We start from the raw sequence: 19008 nt of genomic DNA on the forward strand, positions 1-19008 counted from the left end.
ACAAGAATGATTTATTTAATGGCTGCCTTGTATTATCCATTGAAATGCCCACATACATAATTTAAATGTGCATAAGATTTGGGCTTTTCCTTCTAGACTCTGTCCATCATTTGCATGTAATTCAAAAAAGCTCTGATGTGTCTGACCCACTCCCAATGTGATTCAATTATCCTAAAAAAGCCATTAAATACGTATATTAAATTCTCATACACTGCTTTCAATGCGAAAGAATAATCCCTTTTTTTATGAGAAATACCCAGTGATTGTGATTTCTGGGATAGCTTTTTAACTACCTCCAAAAATAGGATATAATTTATTTTTAAATATATAGGTAGATTAAAAATTATCATTTAAATGCCAGGAAAGAAAAAAAATCATTGTAAAGACATAACTGTGGCCAAAGTCCTTTCCCAGGAGCGTCCACCTCGCTGGGCGCTGGGTGCTCTCCCCAGGTGCAGCATCGCTACTACTGCTGCCTTCGAGTGTTCTGTTTGTGGAAAAAAGCCTTTCCCAATTCATACGTGCTGATCATAACAGCGCAGGCAGGGGCTATTTTAATCAAGCGAGGTGTCAGGCCTGAGAGGAGAACAGGAAAAACAGCACATTAGCCTTCATTAAAAAACAAATAAATAAATAAACAACTTTTTGGGGGTTCATTTTAATATACTAACCGATGTATAAAATTTTGTACTTTAAATTGTTAGTAAACAGGTCAAAGGGTTCATTTTCAAATTTCTAACTTCAGCTCCAATGTATATAGAAATGCTATTTTACTGAGAGCAAATCTAGTGTTATTTAACACTTTTAGGAGAAAATAATTAACCTGGAATGTAACGTGGACTTTCCCCTGAATGTCACCGCTAGGTGATGGAGCACTGATTTGCGAAAGCAAGTAGTTTTACCTGCAAATAATCCAGAAACTCCATTTTTTGCAACGATGTTCTTCATTATAACCCAAGTTGACATTTGCAAAGGCACAGGAACTAAATAAAAGAAAAAATGCCAGTCTAAATCAATGAAATTTCTAATACAGGTAATACAAATAAGGTGGTGTTTGTGCCATCTGAGGATACATCATTTAGTTAATAGAACAGAAGAACTATTTTATGTAAAGAGCTATTTTCAATCTTATTTTTAACAGTTGGATTTATGAAAAAGTAGGCAAAGATTACTTTTGAGGGCATATGGCAGCTGGATGTCAGGGAGAACAATCCAGAAGGGTTCAAGTGGTAATGTCTGATTCTGAAGCTTGGTACAGAATTCTTTACATTTTTTTCATTCCTTAAACATATTTCATTACAAATATTTAAAAGATGTGTATTAACCTTTATAGGAAATCCCAAACAAGTCCTGATAACCATTTGTCATTTAAATTTTTACAGCTTTTTAAAAAAATCTTTGTTTTGTTTCCTTCTTTCTTTTCCTTCTTTCTTTCCTTTCTCTTTCTTTCTTTTTTCACTGCCCTTCTAGCTCCTGGCTGGGGCCCCAGCTCAGCCCTTGAAGATGCAGGCATCTGGGGAGTGAGTCAGTGGATCTCTGTCCCTCAAATCAGAAAGACGACCATTTATCCTTCTGGATCGTATTTAGGAGACTTCACTGATAGCAGTCAAGGAAAATCAGGAAGCAGACACTGCCGCACAGCAAATTACCCCTGCATACCATACTAGGTTCAAGTCCCAGGCGCTCCACCTCCATCCAGCTCCCTGCTGATGTGCAGGGGAAGAAGTTTCCTGCCACCCAGACAGAGACCCTCTAGGAGGGAGGTTCCTGACACCTGGTCCTAGCCTGGCCCGGCCCTGGCTTTGGGCTCAGTTGGCAAAAGCACCCAGATGGAGGCTCCTGCTCTGTCATTCTGTCAAACAAACAAGTAAATACATCTTTAAAGAAAAACATTAGACCTTAAGATTTCTTGGATGTTTTGTTTGGGTTTAGAATAATTTTTCTGAGTGTTACGTTTTAATAGTATACATTTATCATTTCCATTATATAAAGAATAAGGAATAAGAAAATAATTGTGCTTTTTTTACTATATATAATTCTAACTATTTTTGATAAACAAGCAAAAATTGCATCTTACAAACAAACTTACCTTTATGAGTTTCATGTGTCCAAAGTTGTGTCTGCTTTTGAGTTTTTACGACATCAAATGGTAAAGTTACAATAGCTGCAAACTATCAAAAAGAAACATTGGTTACTTTAAGCCCACTTTTTTTTCCCTAAAATACTTTTACATTCTTCTAGGTAACATATTATTTAGTAAAAATATAAATAAATCATAACCAAGTGGGCCTTAAGCAAAACCAGGTGTGTGTGTCTTACATATTTCTCACAAAGCTCAGAAAAACTTTATTTTCTTGAGGTCACACGGTGAATGGCAACAGAGCTATAATTCCAATGAAATCTCTCTGACCCCAAAAAGAGCACTCAGGATTTAGGGTGCTTTTGTGCGCAACACCATGCCTTTGCTTCACAGGAAATGTAAAGCAGAAATTCAGGTAGCTTGAATGTAAGTATTGAAAATTCTCAGCAAATGTTTTAACAATAAATTTTAAATATTCAAGAAATAACAGACTTCAAACGTTGAGTTCTATATGCCTTCTCTTTGTTAACACGTTTATCAAATATCATTAAAAGCTTTCATGATTTAAATTTTAAGGTGGTTTTCTCAAAAGTGATTTCATGTGAAATCTCCATAGTATGATAATTAAGCAAGGGAAGATTTTTTTTTAAAGATTTATTTGAAAGCCAAAGTTAAAGAAGAGAGGCGTCTTTCTGCTGGTTCATTCCTCAAATGTCTAAATGTCGGGGGCCGAGCCAGATAGCTCAGCTCAGCCCAGGTTTCCCACATGGTGCCAGGGGACCGAGCTTCATGCCAATCTTTCATTGTCTTCTGGGCTCAGTCGCTGTGACCTAGATTAGAAGTGGAGCAGGTGAGATTCAAACCAGCACTTATACGGGATGCCAGCATGCCAATCCATTGTACCACAGGCTGGCCCCGAGAGAGGATCTTCTGAGTAAGTAAAGGTTTTTAAGAATATTATAATATTTGATATAACAGTTATACAGAGTTAAGCTTACTGTTTATTTTTTGCTTCTCATCTCACATCTAGCCAGGACTCATAGAATGCCCCTTAAAATCATTTATGATTTGTTTAAGCTTTTGAGATCAGATTCAAAGATTTAAGGGCAGATCCAAATTAGTGACTGTCTCTACCTCTGTGCAACTTCCATGAGGCCGTGTAAACCCCTCTGACACACTCCTCTACCACAAGGCCGTGTAAGCCCCTCTGACACACTCCTCCACCATGAGGCCGTGTAAACCCCTCTGACACGCTCCTCCACCATGAGGCCGTGTAAGCCCCTCTGACATATTTCAAAATGATGATGTTCTAAGTGTCTTGTATTCTGAAAGAAAGCTTGGAAACAGTTCATGTGTTTTTTGTTGTAGAAACACAACCTTATTTGAAAATAGTTGTACCTTTGTGACTTTTCTAGATCACTTAAAAGAATCATTAAAAGTAATTTTTCTTAGGAATCTGACAGCAGCATTAAGATGTTGCTTGATGGTGGTGAGGCGAGGAACAGCGTATACTAATCCTCCAATTACAGCCCTGGGATTCTGTTTTGGCACTGGTTCCTGTCCCAACTGCTCCACTTCTGATTCAGCTTCCTGGTTATGACCTGGAAAGCACCAGAGGATGGCCAACTCCTTAGAACCCTGTAACCCACATAAGAGACTGGAGGAAGCCCCTGGCGCCTGACTTCAGGTCAACTTCAACTCCTATCATTAAGACCACTTGGGGAGTGAATCAGCAAATAGATTTCTCTTCTCCTTCTAGTAAATCCACCTTTCAAATGAAAATATATAAATCTTTAACAACAACAAGGTCAACACAATGGTGCTTGGGATGCCAGCCTTCTGCTAATGAGCCACCCCAGGAGGCAGTAGTTTAAGCAGTTGGATCCTTGCCACCCCTGTGAGTGACCCAGGTGAAGATTCTGGCTCCTGGTTTCAGGCTTGTCCAGCACCAAACGCTGCCTGTGTTTGAGGATTGAATCAGAAGGCGGGTGATCTCTCCACCTCCACCTCTGTAAAATAGTCTCCCTCCATATGTCCATAAAGTGGTAAAACATCTTGAAGGCATTACTCAATGAAAGTAATTGTCAGTTTTGGCTCGGGAGGCTTCTGGCCCATTGGTTTATCCGATAGATGACAGGCATTCAATTATCCATACCTAAGTTCTGAACTCAGCTTCCCTGGCCTTCCAGTCTAGACTTTCTGTCTTCAGCTCTCCATCACTTCACCTCTGCCCTATCACTCTTTTTTAAATTGTGTTCTGGGGTGTCAATGTCTTACTGTTATCACAAATTCACATTGGAAGCACGAGGTTATAAGAAAACCCTTATACTAAGGTCATGATGACCCGAATCTCATAAAGGAAGTCCAGTACATGATTTGCCATTCTACTGAGGGCTGGGGAAGGTGAACTGTCTACTGCATAAAGAGAGCCATTTGTGATTCCTCCCTTCTGTCTGCTAATCTATTGAATTCTTTCAAGTACTTAGTCAAAATGTTTCCAAAGAAATGAGCATTAACAGTGGAGGATTGTTTTTCTCAATATGGTTAAACATATGGGCTGAGACTCCATGAAATATTATCTACTAGCTTTTATTGAACTTATATATATATATATACATATATAAAAAACCAAATTTTCTATATATAACAATGTATTTAAGTTTTATCATTCTCCAATGTAATTAATAAAAAAAAGAAAAAAACTTTTATCATTCTCAAAACTGTAGCTATCTTTAAAAATCCTCAGTGTTTCTTGGAAAAACCTGATAATGTATTTTCATATGACAAAAAATATAAACACAAAGTATACTTTAAAATATTAACTGGTTAATTTATCCTTATAAATTAGGATGGCAAATATTTAGAAAATTCTTACAGCGATACAACCCCCAAATTACTATCTTAATATGTATGAAATACAAATAATATTTTGTTGTAACAGTTATCAGTTTTCTGGATTACTAAGAAGAAAAGAATAAACTTACAGAACCAGACAATGCCCCTGAAGTAAAGTTGATCATAAACGTTGGTTCATATGAACCAGATTTCTCACACAACCATTTCTTTAAAATTTCGTAGTTATACCAGTACAGTGCTACAAAAACAGAACATGAAATGAATACACATTCAGAAATGAAATGGAAACTTTAAAGGAAAGGTTTACAGGGAATATTTACTAAAGGAAACGAAAATGTCTAACCTTGAAAACAACTTCCTGTTTAGATACCTACACCTGGTATAACTTTTTAAAAAGGGAGAGCACACAATTCTCAGTAATATTCTGGCAGTCTTATAAACAAAACTGCACAGCAGTACATCTGGTCTATAATCACACACACACACACACACACACACACACACACACACACACACACACACGAATAGTAGGAGAAAGGGAAGGCAGCCTGGCTGAGGAACACAGATGTTCAAATTCTGAAACAACAAGCAACAGAGGCCAGAATTATTCTTTCAAAGAGTATATATCATGCGTGAGGTGTGCTACGCCAGAAATGCAAAAGTTATCAAAACCTTTACATGATAACACACATTGGCAAAAACATGAAAATAAAGAAAAGGAAAAGCTATGTTTATGAAAAATGAAGACACGCAGGGCCGGCAGGGTGGTGTAACAGGCAAACCTGTGGGCATTCTATGCAGACTGCAGCTGTAGTCCTGATCCAGCTTTTTGTGAATCCCATTTTAGTATTTTAACTAATTAAATCTAGATTATTAAAGGTAATTTGTACCCTGTGATATTTAATATAAAATTGATTAACAATAAATTGAAAACAAGGAGAAAAGAAAACCAGGCTTGCAGAAACTATTTAATCCATGAAAGTTTGTCATGAACTGACAATAATGAATGAGGAGTTGGGTGTCACTACAGCATAAAGGGCTTCCGTTTCAGTGAAATAATACAGAAATACGACAAGGCTGTTCAAAACTGATTAGACACTCATGCTATGTATCCCACCTGAGAAAGGTACATCTCTGAGAACTGTGGGCACCCAGCCCTTCCAAAGGGAAATCCAGCCATCCTCAGACACCTTCTTGCTGACAAAGCGATGCAGCTCCTTGTAAGAAAACTTCTTAGACTGCATCTTGGTTCTAATCAATTCCAAGGGACTTATCACAGTGACTGCACCAACTAATACAAGCAAGCAAGGGAAAACAGAATGAAACAAAATAATGTGTTATGCAAACACACATCCAAAAGATGAATATTTAATGCATTTTTTGATAAACTTTAATTCCAAAGTATCTAATGATGTCAACATCCTGGTTCTTTAAGAGCAGTTCCAGAAATGTTATACTCAACAGAACTGTTATAAAAACTCATTTCAGCTAACACCCCAAAACATACCATTTTAGAAAGCATACTTCCATAAATGGAGGCAAATTTCCTTCTGAATAAATTCTGATGCCCAAAGTTCAGAAGGACAGCGGTTGAGAACATTGTCCTAATTGGTGCCAGGGGACACTGTTGAAAGCTCAGGTCATTCAGAACCATTGTTGGATGTCATTCTAACAGCTTGGCCTGAGCATCACCTAACGTGGACTAATTGCTGCTCTTTCTACAGGCGATCACCATTCCATGTGACAACGTTAACTACAGAAACAGTAATACAACAAAACAGCTTAGCAGGACCCTGTGTATTACACATATGCTCCACGAACGCCAACAGTTACACACATGCTTTGAAAAGAAATCAAAATAAAAATAAAGGTTTATTACTTACATCTGGCTATAATTCCAGCAAAAATTGGAATGGAGGTTTTATTTTCTCCTAGTTTAGACTTCAGAACAGCAGTTAACTGATCATAGCAGGTAAAATAAATAACTGTAGCAGGAACCGCCATCACTCTGTCGGAGATGCATGCACAAAAGATTTGTTCAAAATCAACAGCAGGTCTCTAACATACTCTTAAAATTTAAATTATTATTACACAAACTAAAACAAAACCAAACATATTGAGAGAGAGACATACAAAGTGTGAAATACAGTCTCAGAGAATGAGAGACAGTAGACAAAGTTCCCATATGCTGATTCCCTTCCCATAGTCCTTAGCAGCCGAGGATGAGGCTGGGGCTGAGACCTCGGGCTGGGAGCAGGGACCCAACTTCCTGACCATCAATGCCACCCTGTGCCTCTTCTCCACAGATGCACATTCACTGCAAGCTGATACCCGGAGTCAGGGTGAAACCCACGTGCTCGGATGGGGGGCAGCACGTGTCCCAGCCATCACTGTCACCACCAGGTCACATGCTGCCCCTCTCCTAAGCTGAAACCTCAAAAAACTAGCCTAGACATAATTCTTCATTTTTTTTTTAAAGATTGATTTTATTTTGGAAGAAAAATTTTGTTTTTAAGATTTATTTATTTTCATCGTAATGGCATATTTACAGAGAGAAGAGACAGAAAGATGTTCTGTCTGCTGGCTCACTTCCTAAGTAGCCACAATGGCTGGAGCTGAACCAATCTAAAGCCAAGAGCCAGGAGCTTCTTTTGGGTCTCCCATGTGGGTGTAGGGTCCCAAGGCTTTGGGCCATCCTCAACTGCTTTTCCAGGCCACAAGCAGGGAGCAGGATGGGAAGTGGAGCAGCCAGGACATGAACAAGCACCCATATGGGATCTTGGTGCATGCAAGGTGAGGACTTTAGCCACTAGGTTACCGCCCTGAGCCATAAATATTGATTTAATTACTTGAAAAGCAAAGTTAGAGAAAGAGGGAGGATTTTCCATCCACTGATTAACTCTCTGAATAGCAGTTACTGCTAGAACTGTGCCAGGTCAAAGCCAAGAGCCAGCAACCAGAAGTTTTCATTCAGATTTCTCACATAAATGCAAGTTCCTGGCTCCTGGCTTCAGATCAGCTCAGCTCCAGCCATTGTGGCCACTTGGGGAGTGAACCAGTAGACAAAAGATCTTCCTTTCTGTCTTTCCTTCTCTCTGTAAATATGCCTTTACAATGAAAATAAATAAATCTTTGAAAAAAGCTAAACTATAAACTGAGCATAAATCAAAATGCTAAAAAAAAAAAAAGATAGTCACATCCTATATCCGACTGTTGAGGTTCAATGCTTGAAATTGCTTTCCAACCCTACATTCCAGCTGGTGCAGGCCCTGGGAGCCCTTCCAGCACCACATCCAGTGTATGCGTGGTTGTGAGACTCTCGAGACATTACTGAAAGTGAGCCAGTTCTCAGTATTCAAAATCCAAGATTGAAAATACACAAACAGAAACACCACAACAGGGGCACGTGCAGCATAGTTGATAAAAGGTGCTGCCTATGGTGCCAGCATTTCATACAGGAACTGGTTTGTGTCTTCACAGTTCCGCTTCCCATCCCACATCCTGTTAACTGCCTGAGAGAAGCATCTGGGTTCCTGATACACACATGAGAGCTACACATTAAACTCCTGGCCCCTAGAGTTGGCCTGGTCAGCACCAGCCATTGTGACCATCTGGGGAGCAAACCAAAAGATGGAAGCTTCCTCTGTGTGTGTACACACACACACACACACACATACACAACATGAGTTTCAAATAAATCTTTAAAAGCACAATGAAACAATCATTTAGTAGGAAAAAAATTTAATTCCAACTTACAGGGTAGGGGGAAGCCCACTCCACAGTGATTTAATTCCCTCATTTCGAATGATTTTTAAGAAGGCATCCTAAAATCACAGTAAAAAAGTAGTCAACATACCGTGAGACCTGCTATCTAAACATTTACAGTTAAAAGTACTGGAAACTTGATTCAAACATTTATAAAGTTAGTTTATTGGGCTTATGTCCATCCTTTTAAAAATCACAATCTCAATACCAATTAAATCAATCATTTCTAGAGCTTAAAGCCTTGGAAATATTATAAAAATGAGGAAGTACAAAGGCAGATGGTTAGTCCAATAAGCTCTCCAAATTATAAGTCTGAGAACCTACGACCAAAGCCCACCAGGAAATCTCGGAGAGGAACCAAAAATAGGGAGCTACAGAAAGGATTTCTGTTGCTAACAAACTCTTATATGTCAATAATAATGAGTAAAACAAAACAAATTTGCAAAGGCTGTTCATAGACACATCTGCAGAGAATGCACACACATGGCCAATAAGCCTGTGAAAAAAACTGTTCAACAACACTGATCATTATGGAAATGCAAATCAGAACCAAAGTGAGATGGGACTTCACTTCTACTAGGTAAGCTAAAATACAAAGACAGACAATGGTAAGTGCTGGTGAGAATGTGGCAAAACTGTAGCCCTTATCCAAGACTGAAGGTACTGTAACATGGTAGAGCCACCTAGGAGAACATTCTGGCATATTCTCCAGAGGATAAACAGAATTACCACATGAGCGGATCACTCTAAATTCTGGGTATGTAATCATGAGAAGTTAAAACACAAAGTCACACAAAAACATGAAGATTCATACCAGCATTATTCAGTGCAATAGTAGAAATAATCCAATGGCCAATAAGTAATATCAATAAATATAACATGGTATATTAAATTTCTCCCTAAGTTTATATAGACAGTGAAATCCCTACAGAAATCATAGCAAGATTTTTTTTTTGCCTATACTGACAAGATTATTCCAAAATATACATGGGAATACAAAGGAACCTGGGGAGTATGGAACATGATTTTGAAAAAGAAACATAAGAATGAAACAGGAAGAATCCGATTTGAATACTTAATAATTAATGCTTATAACAAAGCTACAGTGAGGACAGAGCAAGAGGCATGTATCAATGGAACTGAACATGAACTCCTGGAACAGATGCACTCAGTATTTCCAGAGGATTTTGGTTAAATGTACAAAAAAGCAACTCAGTGGAAGAAAGAGAGCCTTCTCAGTCAGTGCAACTGGATAGCCGCGGGCATCGGCAGCAGCCACAAACATACAAGCTTCAATCTCCGCTTCATAGTTATAAAAAATAATGGAGCAAGGATCCCAATACAACGTAAAGCTATACAATTTTAAGGATAAAAATTTAGGAAAGAGTCCTAAGGTAAGTAGAGACTTCTTACACTGATCTAGAGATCTTAGCATGATCTAGAAGGAAAAAAATGATAAAGAGGATTTAAAAAAAAATAAAAACATATCCTCCATGAAAAGGTGTAGTAGCTCAGCAAGCTAATCCTCCTGCAAGCACTTCCATCAGATATGGGCTTCGGTTTGTGTCCTGGCTGTTCTACTTCTGATCCAGCTCCCTGCGCATGCCTGGGAGAGTAGCAGAGGATGGCTCCTATCCCCACAAGGCAGGCCAGAAAGAAGCTCCTACTTCCTAGCTTTGGATCAGCTCAGTTCTGGCCTTTGTGACCATTTTGTGGGGCGGGGGAGAGGGGAGAGTGTGACCCAGAGGTTGGAAGATCTGTCTCTCCTCTCTGAAAATCTGCCTTTCAAATAAAAATAAAGAAATCTTTTTTAAAAAGTGTGGGGGAAAAAATTTGCAAACTACACATCCAAAACAAAGGGCTAGTATCTGTTATATACAAAGAATTCTCAAAACACAACAGCAAAAAAAATACAATCAATTTAATTATAATATGGGCAAAGAGCCAATTCACTGATGGCCAAAAAAAAAAAAAAAACACAGGAAAATATGGGCAACATCATCATCTTGCAAAAAGATGCAAATTAAAACATAATGAGATACCAATCTAGACAATCTCACAACTGCTACAAAAACACAGAACAAGAACAACAAAAGGGCGATCAGTTAACTGACTGCGTCACGTGCTTGCTGCCAACGTGGCTTCTGTTCCAGTACCTGGGAAGAGGCACGTGGCATGGGCCACCCACATGGCAAACCCCAGCCCGGGGTGCTGTGGGCATCTGGGGAGAGGAACAGCAGATGAAGGATCTCTTTCAACAAATAAAACTTGTAATAGTCACAACACTAATGCTCACGAAGATGCACAGAAACTGACCAACCATGCAATGTTGATGGGAACGTAAAGTAACAGAGCCAGCCTAAATGTTACGGTTGTGAGCTAGGGAATGGGAGTTCTCTGTCTGCCTTTCAAACAAAGCAAAAACAAATACATAACAATTTAAGGGAAACAGGCAAGATCCTTGTGGTTACAGGATTATTCTTCATGTGAACTATTTATAAATGTCAACATCCTTGTTGTGTACTGTACTAGTTTTGTGAGATCTTACTACTGGGTATAGGAGATTTACTTTTCTTTAAATTTCTTTTTTTTTTTAAAGATTTATTTTTATTATTTTTTTATTGGAAAGGCGGATATACAGAGAGGAGAGACAGAGAGGAAGATCTTCCGTCCAATGATTCACTCCCCAAGTGAGCGCAACGGGCCGATACTATGCCGATCCGAAGCCAGGAGCCTCTTCCGGGTCTCCCACGCGGGTGCAGGTTCCCAAAGCCTTGGGCCGTCCTCGGCTGCTTTCCCAGGCCACAGGCAGGGAGCTGGAAGGGAAGCGGGGCTGCCGGGATTAGAACCGGCGCCCATATGGGATCCTGGGGCGTGCAAGGCGAGGACTTTAACCACTGCGCCATCACGCTGGGCCCCTTTAAATTTCTTTTGACCTATAAAAGTCAAAAAAGTAAACTAAAAAAAAAACTTAGCTCCCTCCCTTTTTAATGTAATAAAATGCATGAACTAATGAAAAGCACAGAGGGTTAAAAAGCAAAGCATTTCCTTTTTTCCTTTAGACAGATGGACTCATTACTTCTGTGTAAACAGAAATCCTTCAGACCTAAATGGAAAGGGAAGAAGACACACAGTGATTCTGAGTTCTGTAGTCTTCTCACCATTGTCCCCCGGAAGTTGCCTGGCTTCTTATACCACACTTTGTTGCCTCCCTCTTCACAGACGCACACGTGATCCATGAGGCCATTACTGTACACGAAACATTTTCCTACAAGGAAGACAGCAACTGTCAACAATCACTTCACATCACGGGATTAGTTTTACAGATGAGCAAACTGGAGGTACAATGAGGGGGCTAGATACTTAAGAAAAGAGAAATAGCCTTGAAAAAGAAAGGGAACTATCTCTGCTTTCTAAGATGAAATATGATTGGCTCGGGATAACTGAGGCACCTAGAATCCAAGGCTCCCTTGGCTGTGCTGCTGCATCACTGCCTGGAAGGCACACATCCAACTACACACAGGTTCATAAAACACTGATGTGTGCATCTTGATTTCTGCCTACACCTCATCACGTACCACTAAATGGTGAGAAATGTGCCTGCAGGAGGATAAAAAGGTACAAAGCCCATCAAATTAATAAAAATTAATGTCACACATGCAAAAGTGCATGCCCTAACATTAAAAAAGGTAACAGCATTTTCAGGAGCATTAGCACTCATACCTTTGGGGAATGGATTATGTTGAGCTTGGAGCCGAATTTTAACTACATCCAGGGGTGTCACTAAAAGCAAACATTAAGATTCAATTAGCAAGTGATACTTCTAAACTGTACAACTTTCAAAACACAAAATACATCAATTCATAGTTTCCCTTATGACTATGTGATAGGTAAATTTATCTTAGTCTTGAGTGTAACATTCCAACTTGAATTTTGCCTAAAGAGAATTAGCACTATATATATATATATTATATATATAATATATGTATAATACTTGTTCCATAATTTTCAGCTATAATTCCATTAACAGTAATATTAAAATACCAATATTTATGAGCCAGTATGTTCTGTAGGTAAGGAATAAAGCTCCAAAAGCCTACTTAGACAGTTGAGAATCATTTTGTGTTACAAGTGATTATTAATCAACTGGCTTACCCACTGTATTAAATCCACTTGTATCAAAAAGATAGGAAATGAAAATTTGAGTTACACAGTCATAAATTGTCTTTAAGTTGTGTTATACCATTTGGCAACAGCACAGGAAAGAAAAATGAGTTTAGTTACTGTAAAATATTGTATCCACATTAAAGTGCCATCAAGGGTGGTTTTTAAGAAAACACCTCCTCTGAGGAAGGCAAGTCATAACCCCTGAGGCTTTACAGCTCTAAATTTCTGCCCTTGAATGTTCTACATCACAAAGCAATTAGTTAGATCTGTTTGTTAACTTGTTTATCTCTCAACAATTCAAATTAAAAATGCTAAAGTTTCACCTGTTATTTTGCTATGTTTATAATAATGACAAAACCAAATAAAATGTGATGCAGAGAAATTTAAGTAATTGTTAATGCACATCACTAATTTTACATTTGTTGTTACTATCAGTTGTCCAAATTCTGTATAAGTTATTTACTGTGTCAGTTTTATTTCATCTTCTTGTTAGCTATTTTAAAAATAGGCAACAGTCATAAAGTTTAATACTGAAAGGAACCACACACACACACAAAAGACTACTCTAAGACTCCAGTCTGAAAGTCGTGTCTGAGTACTGTTCCTAGCCGCATTCACTCAGCAAGCAGTAAAACCTGTCTCCCTCTTCCCTGGCCAGGATCTTTTCATATCACTGTGCCAAAGAAGGAATACGAGAATTCTTGACAGACATGTCATACTTCACAGTCAGTAAAACACTGGGACAGCCAAGGTTGTGTGGTGTGTGTGAAGCACCTTACCCATTAGGGAGGTCAACACAGCTCCTGTACAGGAGGCAAGCATCTGCTGAACAGGTGTCACTCTGATGGGCTGCGGTGCCACTGTATCAGGCTCCATACTTTCTAACTGATCGAAGAAAAATCTGTTATAGAAGGGCAAAAAAATAAGCTTGATTAGAAAATGTCCTTAAAATTAATTGCTAAAAAGGAAATAAAAGCAAGAATGAGAACTTATCCCAAAGTTCATGTTTTCAACTAATGTTGCACACACAAAGGTAGCACACAATTGCCATGACGATATCACGTCACATGGTGACGTTCTTCGGTGAGGAGGCCCTGTGAGCAGCATCATGTTTGTAGGGGATCTAAGACACAGGAAAGAACCTAAACCCAGCACAGAATGAAAGGGGCTGATCAACAAGTCACAGACTGGTGAATATCAACTACTCACACACCTGCCACACTACTTCTGCTGCATCGAATGTTGCCACATAGGCATAAAACAAGACACGAAGCTTCATAAGAAGCATTCATTATCTTTAAAAAAAACTGGTGAGCAAAGCATCAGAGGTCCTTTGTTGAAAGTCAGATAATACACAAAAAATCGTAAATCATTTATTAAAAACATTATTGAAAAATAATCAGTGATAACATAGAGGTATCATCTTTTCAAAAGTCTAGATACACTACTTGCAGCATAAGCTGTGTGTATATTTGTGTCTATACTCTCTTATATGTATATGCAAACTGTAAAAATACATATGTATATACATAAATACATATGATACATGTGGGGACATGAAAAGTTAAAGAAAAATGGAATTTAAATACATTTACTTTTGGGAAAAATTTTGAAATTCATGCACATCAAGGATCTTCAAAGAGTAAATGGAAAATGCATATTATAAGATCTAACTTTTTTTTTGATACCAGCCTGCCCGACCCTTAGACCTGGACCACATGCTCACCAGTGGGCGCTATGACTCACGAGGGGTTTCTCAAGTTCTCCCACTCGGCTCACTTCCAGACCCAGATTTCACATTCTAAGCCCTTGACCGGCATAGCCTGCCCCTCCATCTTGGCCTTTTATGAAATGTGGAATGTTGCATCCCATCCTGTCCCATACCCTATTTTAGGATGCACATGTGGGTGCTGCAGCCTGTACCTGCCCAGACTATTCTAGGCCCCAGCATCCGTGAGTGTTGGCAGGTTCCATGGTCACACCTAGCTTAGCCCATCACCACCCCAACTCATGAGCTAACCAGCGAGACTTGTATTCCCACAGGGTTTGGGCTCACTTATCCCCCACAGAATCTAACCCTGGACCTTGTTCTCTCGCATGTTGGTTGGTGTCATGGCCCTAGCTAATGTGATCAGTCCCCTGTGCTGCCACTCAGTCAAGTACTAGGAACTAGTCCTGTTAGACAGGTTCCCAGCCCTAGCTTTTGTGTGAGGTGGTGTGTGGTGGTCAGCAATGTTCCATGCTAACAAGCCCATCTAGGACTCCCATGTGGGCTGGTGTATCAGTCTGACCCATACAGATCTTCTAGCCTCTCCCCTCCAAACCACCAGGTCTCAGTTCCCTTGCTTATCTGCAAGTACAGTGGTCCTGTCATTGGGAGTCCCTCAGGATTCATCCCTCACCTACACATAGAGTGGTCTTATCTGTGGATGTCCCTAGGCAATAATTCCATACCTGCAAGACTCTAGAGCTCATTGCCGGGTGGCTAGTAGGCCCCCACAACCAGCCAAAAGCAGCTGGTAGGGTGGAGGGTCCCACTCACATGCCCATCCTTGTATGGTGTTCTAATGACCTACATCTTCAACAAATTTTCTCTCACATCACATGTAATTTACTTTTTCTAAAAGTAGGCAGCACAAACCAATACCCCTTCACCCTAATTATTTAAGAAAATTATTTTATGTAATCACCGTATATCTACCCAAGTCAGGTAACAATTATAACATTCCACAGCTGAAATCCCAGTTTTGTAGATTATATTAACTGGGTCTTTCACAAAAAAGAATGGTAGTCTTACGGCTTCTTTAGGCTTCTGGTATCTACGTACCTGGTTTAAGTCTTTTCCTCAATTGTATACTCCAGTATTTTATTGTTTGTAGCATCAGTAGTTGAAAACCTATAATGGAAAAAAGAATGCAATGCCCTCAACGTTCCATATAGGAAAGGGAAAATAAGTCTAAGGGAGAGCAATAGTGAGATTTAAAAACACAAATCAACATATAAAACACATTCATATATGTACATATATGTACACACACACACACACACATATATATATATACTGTATTTACTAAATGTTTCTTGATAAGTATCTGGAAGACCACGCAGAACACAGTAACAAAAGCACTGAGGTTATGAATTCATGTTCACAAAAACTTCATGCTATCCTGGTTAACGTATTCAGTTTTTAAAAAAACAAACAAACAAACTGGGCCTGGTGTGGTAGCCTAGTGAGGCTAAAGTCCTCGCCTTGTAAGTGTCCCAGGATCCCATATGGGCACTAGTTCTTATCTTGGTGGCCCTGCTTCCCATCCTGCTCCCTGTTTGTCGCCTGGGAAAGCAGTTGAGGATAGCCCAAAGTCTTGGGACTCTGCACCCATGTGGGAGACCCAGAGGAGGCTCCTGGCTCTTGGCTTTGGATTGGCTCAGCTCCAGCCATAGTGGCTGCTTAGGGAATGAATCAATGGATGAAAGATCTTCCTCTCTTTCTCTCTTCTTTTCTGTATATATGACTTTCCAGTAAAAAACAAATAAATAAATCTTAAAAAGGAAACCATTCAGGACCTGAACACAATGTTACTTTTGGCATCATCTATAACGGAACAAGCACATTTTGTTACACAAATTTAAAGACCTAGCATCACCAATATTTCTTGGAGAAAAAAAAAATCTTTAACTTGGATCCAAATGGGGTTTACATTTAACTTTCAATTCACAGGAAATACAGAAACTACAGTAATGAGATAACAGGTACTATAGAATGATAGGAGTGGTAGAATTCTAGCTGCCATTTTCTTGTTTTCCTCAGCTCATAGAGAAAGGGAAAAAAGAGAACAATGGCGGGAGAACTGTTATAGGTCACAGGAATCTTAAGAGAACCAACAAGTGAAGACTTCCCGGTTACAGTAATCACAAAAATTCAGCTTAAGCGGTGGGAATTGGGGTGCCCCTCTCACGTACCAGAGTGTATGGCTTGAGTTGCGGCTTTTCTCCTGGGCTCAGCCTCGCTCTAACTGACTAATCACACTTGTCACTACAAAGAACCCTGTGCCCTTAAGTTCTCCCTGTGAATGCACACCCTTTATGTGATGACGCTCTTCACGCATGTTTTCACGCGCTTGGTGGGAATCTCACTTTCTCACTGATAGGTTGGATTAACGATGTCACTGCTAAGGAGGTTTCTATCCTAACTGGTCATAGATTCATGACCAAACCCTTCCTGCTGCAGTCACTCAAAGATATGGGCTCCAATAACACTGTGACAAATTAACCTCAGATGACAGATGAGAAAAACACTAACCGACAGGCAAGGCAAGCATTGTGCTTAATCATCCTATGGAATTGCGAAGTCAAGTCAGAGTTTGACAGGCCAAGTGTTCATTTACGTCACTGTGCTGCCTCATTACATTAAATAAGAAACATAGCTGAAGCATCAGATAGACTCGTCCTGCTCGGCTGGAAACATACTTCAATCTATCCCACACCCACTAAATCCCCCAAAGACCCAATGTTTTTCTCTACTGACAAAGTTTTTGTAAACAGTATGCTTAAATTGTCAACCTCAAGTCCATCATATTTACTTAGTACTTAGCTCTGCCACCTGCAGAAATTCTAAGGAAACCAATGACAAACCAGCACCATCAAAGCCTACTTTTCAAGTCGTGGTATTTTCTTAAACTTTGGGAAGGAGGGATTGGCGTAGAGTTCACCAGGATGACAGCCACTGCTGGGCTGTTATTCTATATTAATGAAGATTTCAAAAATGTCCCATCACGTCCTCCTAACAGCCCTGAGAACTCTCTGCAACTCCCTTCTTACCACAGAAGCTCACAGAAATTCCAGTATGTGCCATCCGGGAGTTGGGGACTGCAAGCTGCATTCCGAGGTCTCATCCTACAGCTGGTCCTCTTTCCCATCTCCCACTCTCCTCACACTCCCCCGACTTGGGCTAGTTTGCGACCCTTTCACACAGAAGCATACAAAGATAAACATCCTGTACTCTTTTGGTATCTTGCATCTTAAAATAGGTTCTGTCGACTAGAAATGAGAACCCTGAAGGCTCGGTCAAAGCCTGCCTCCTCCCGCGCCCGCAGACCTGCAGCCTCGGCTGGGCACCCGCCCGGGGCCGCCGTCCACCGTCCGCCCCGCGAGCTGTCCACCCGGGCCGAGCCCTCCAGCAGGAGCCTCGGGACCTCCACCGAAGCCTGTCTGCCTCGCAGCTGCCCTGTGGAACACCCGACCCAGCCCCGAGTTCCCAGCTTCTGCTAAGCAGGTGTCACAGGTCTCCCCGGGCTGCGCTTCAGGGCAGGGATTTGCAATTCACCCTAATCTGTTTTGGTGGCATTTTCCAACTCGCGCCTCACATTTTACTACACCACAGTGCTCCGTTATCCCAGTCGCGAGGATGAGCCACGCCACAGGGTCCTCTCTCCACTCTCGTCATCGTCATTTTGATCCCCGGAAGGCCAGCGCCGGTGTGCGGGGCCGCGCGGGGTCAACAACCAGGCAGCAGCCGGCGGGCAGCCTGGGCCGCGTCGGGGTCACGGGGCTGCCCGGCCTGTCTGCAGCCGGATGGTCCGCGGGCACCGTGGGCACCCCTCGCGGGGCGACCCGGGCCGGGCCGCAGCCTCCGGGACGTCCGCCCCGCGCGACACAAGCGTACCTGGGGAAGGCGACTGGAAGGGCACGAGGTTCCGGGCAGTTCGAGAGGCCGGGGGGACGGTGCTGCTGACAGCCCGCCGTGCGGCGGGGATACTGCATGCACCCGCGGTGGTCACCCCGAAGCCACTCCAACTCCTCAGAGCGGGGCGGGACGCTGGAGGGCGGGGGCGGGGCTGGGGTCTGCGGGAGCCTGGGCGCCGCAGCGGGGCGGGGCTCGGCGCGAGGGGGCGGAGCGAGCACGAGGGGCGGGGCTGGGGCCTGCGGGAGCCTGGGCGCCGCAGCGGGGCGGGGCTCGGCGCGAGGGGGCGGAGCGAGCGCGAGGGGCGGGGCTGGGGCCTGCGGGAGCCTGGGCGCCGCAGCGGGGCGGGCCTCGGCGCGAGGGGGCGGAGCGAGCGCGAGGGGCGGGGCTGGGGCCTGCGGGAGCCTGGGCGCCGCAGCGGGGCGGGCCTCGGCGCGAGGGGCGGGACCGGCGCGAGGGG

At 41.6% G+C, this 19008-nt stretch overlaps 1 protein-coding gene across 1 annotated transcript; it reads right to left on the reverse strand.

The window, feature by feature from the left end:
- Positions 1-18672, reverse strand: SLC25A40 (solute carrier family 25 member 40). The gene is made up of 12 exons (XM_040964994.1): positions 18531-18672; positions 15696-15764; positions 13648-13769; positions 12425-12484; positions 11863-11969; positions 8693-8760; positions 6820-6944; positions 6054-6227; positions 5065-5174; positions 2090-2171; positions 903-983; positions 1-576 (listed from the first exon to the last, which is right to left on the reverse strand). Exons 3-12 carry the CDS (start codon positions 13742-13744, stop codon positions 467-469), a joined length of 1014 nt encoding a protein of 337 aa, XP_040820928.1. The 5' UTR covers positions 13745-13769; positions 15696-15764; positions 18531-18672; the 3' UTR covers positions 1-466.
- Positions 18673-19008: the final 336 nt, after the last annotated feature.

The sequence above is a fragment of the Ochotona curzoniae genome, unplaced genomic scaffold (assembly GCF_017591425.1).
Source record: "Ochotona curzoniae isolate NIBS_2020 unplaced genomic scaffold, NIBS_Ocur_1.0 scaffold_3835, whole genome shotgun sequence".
In the NCBI taxonomy this organism is placed as follows: domain Eukaryota; kingdom Metazoa; phylum Chordata; class Mammalia; order Lagomorpha; family Ochotonidae; genus Ochotona; species Ochotona curzoniae.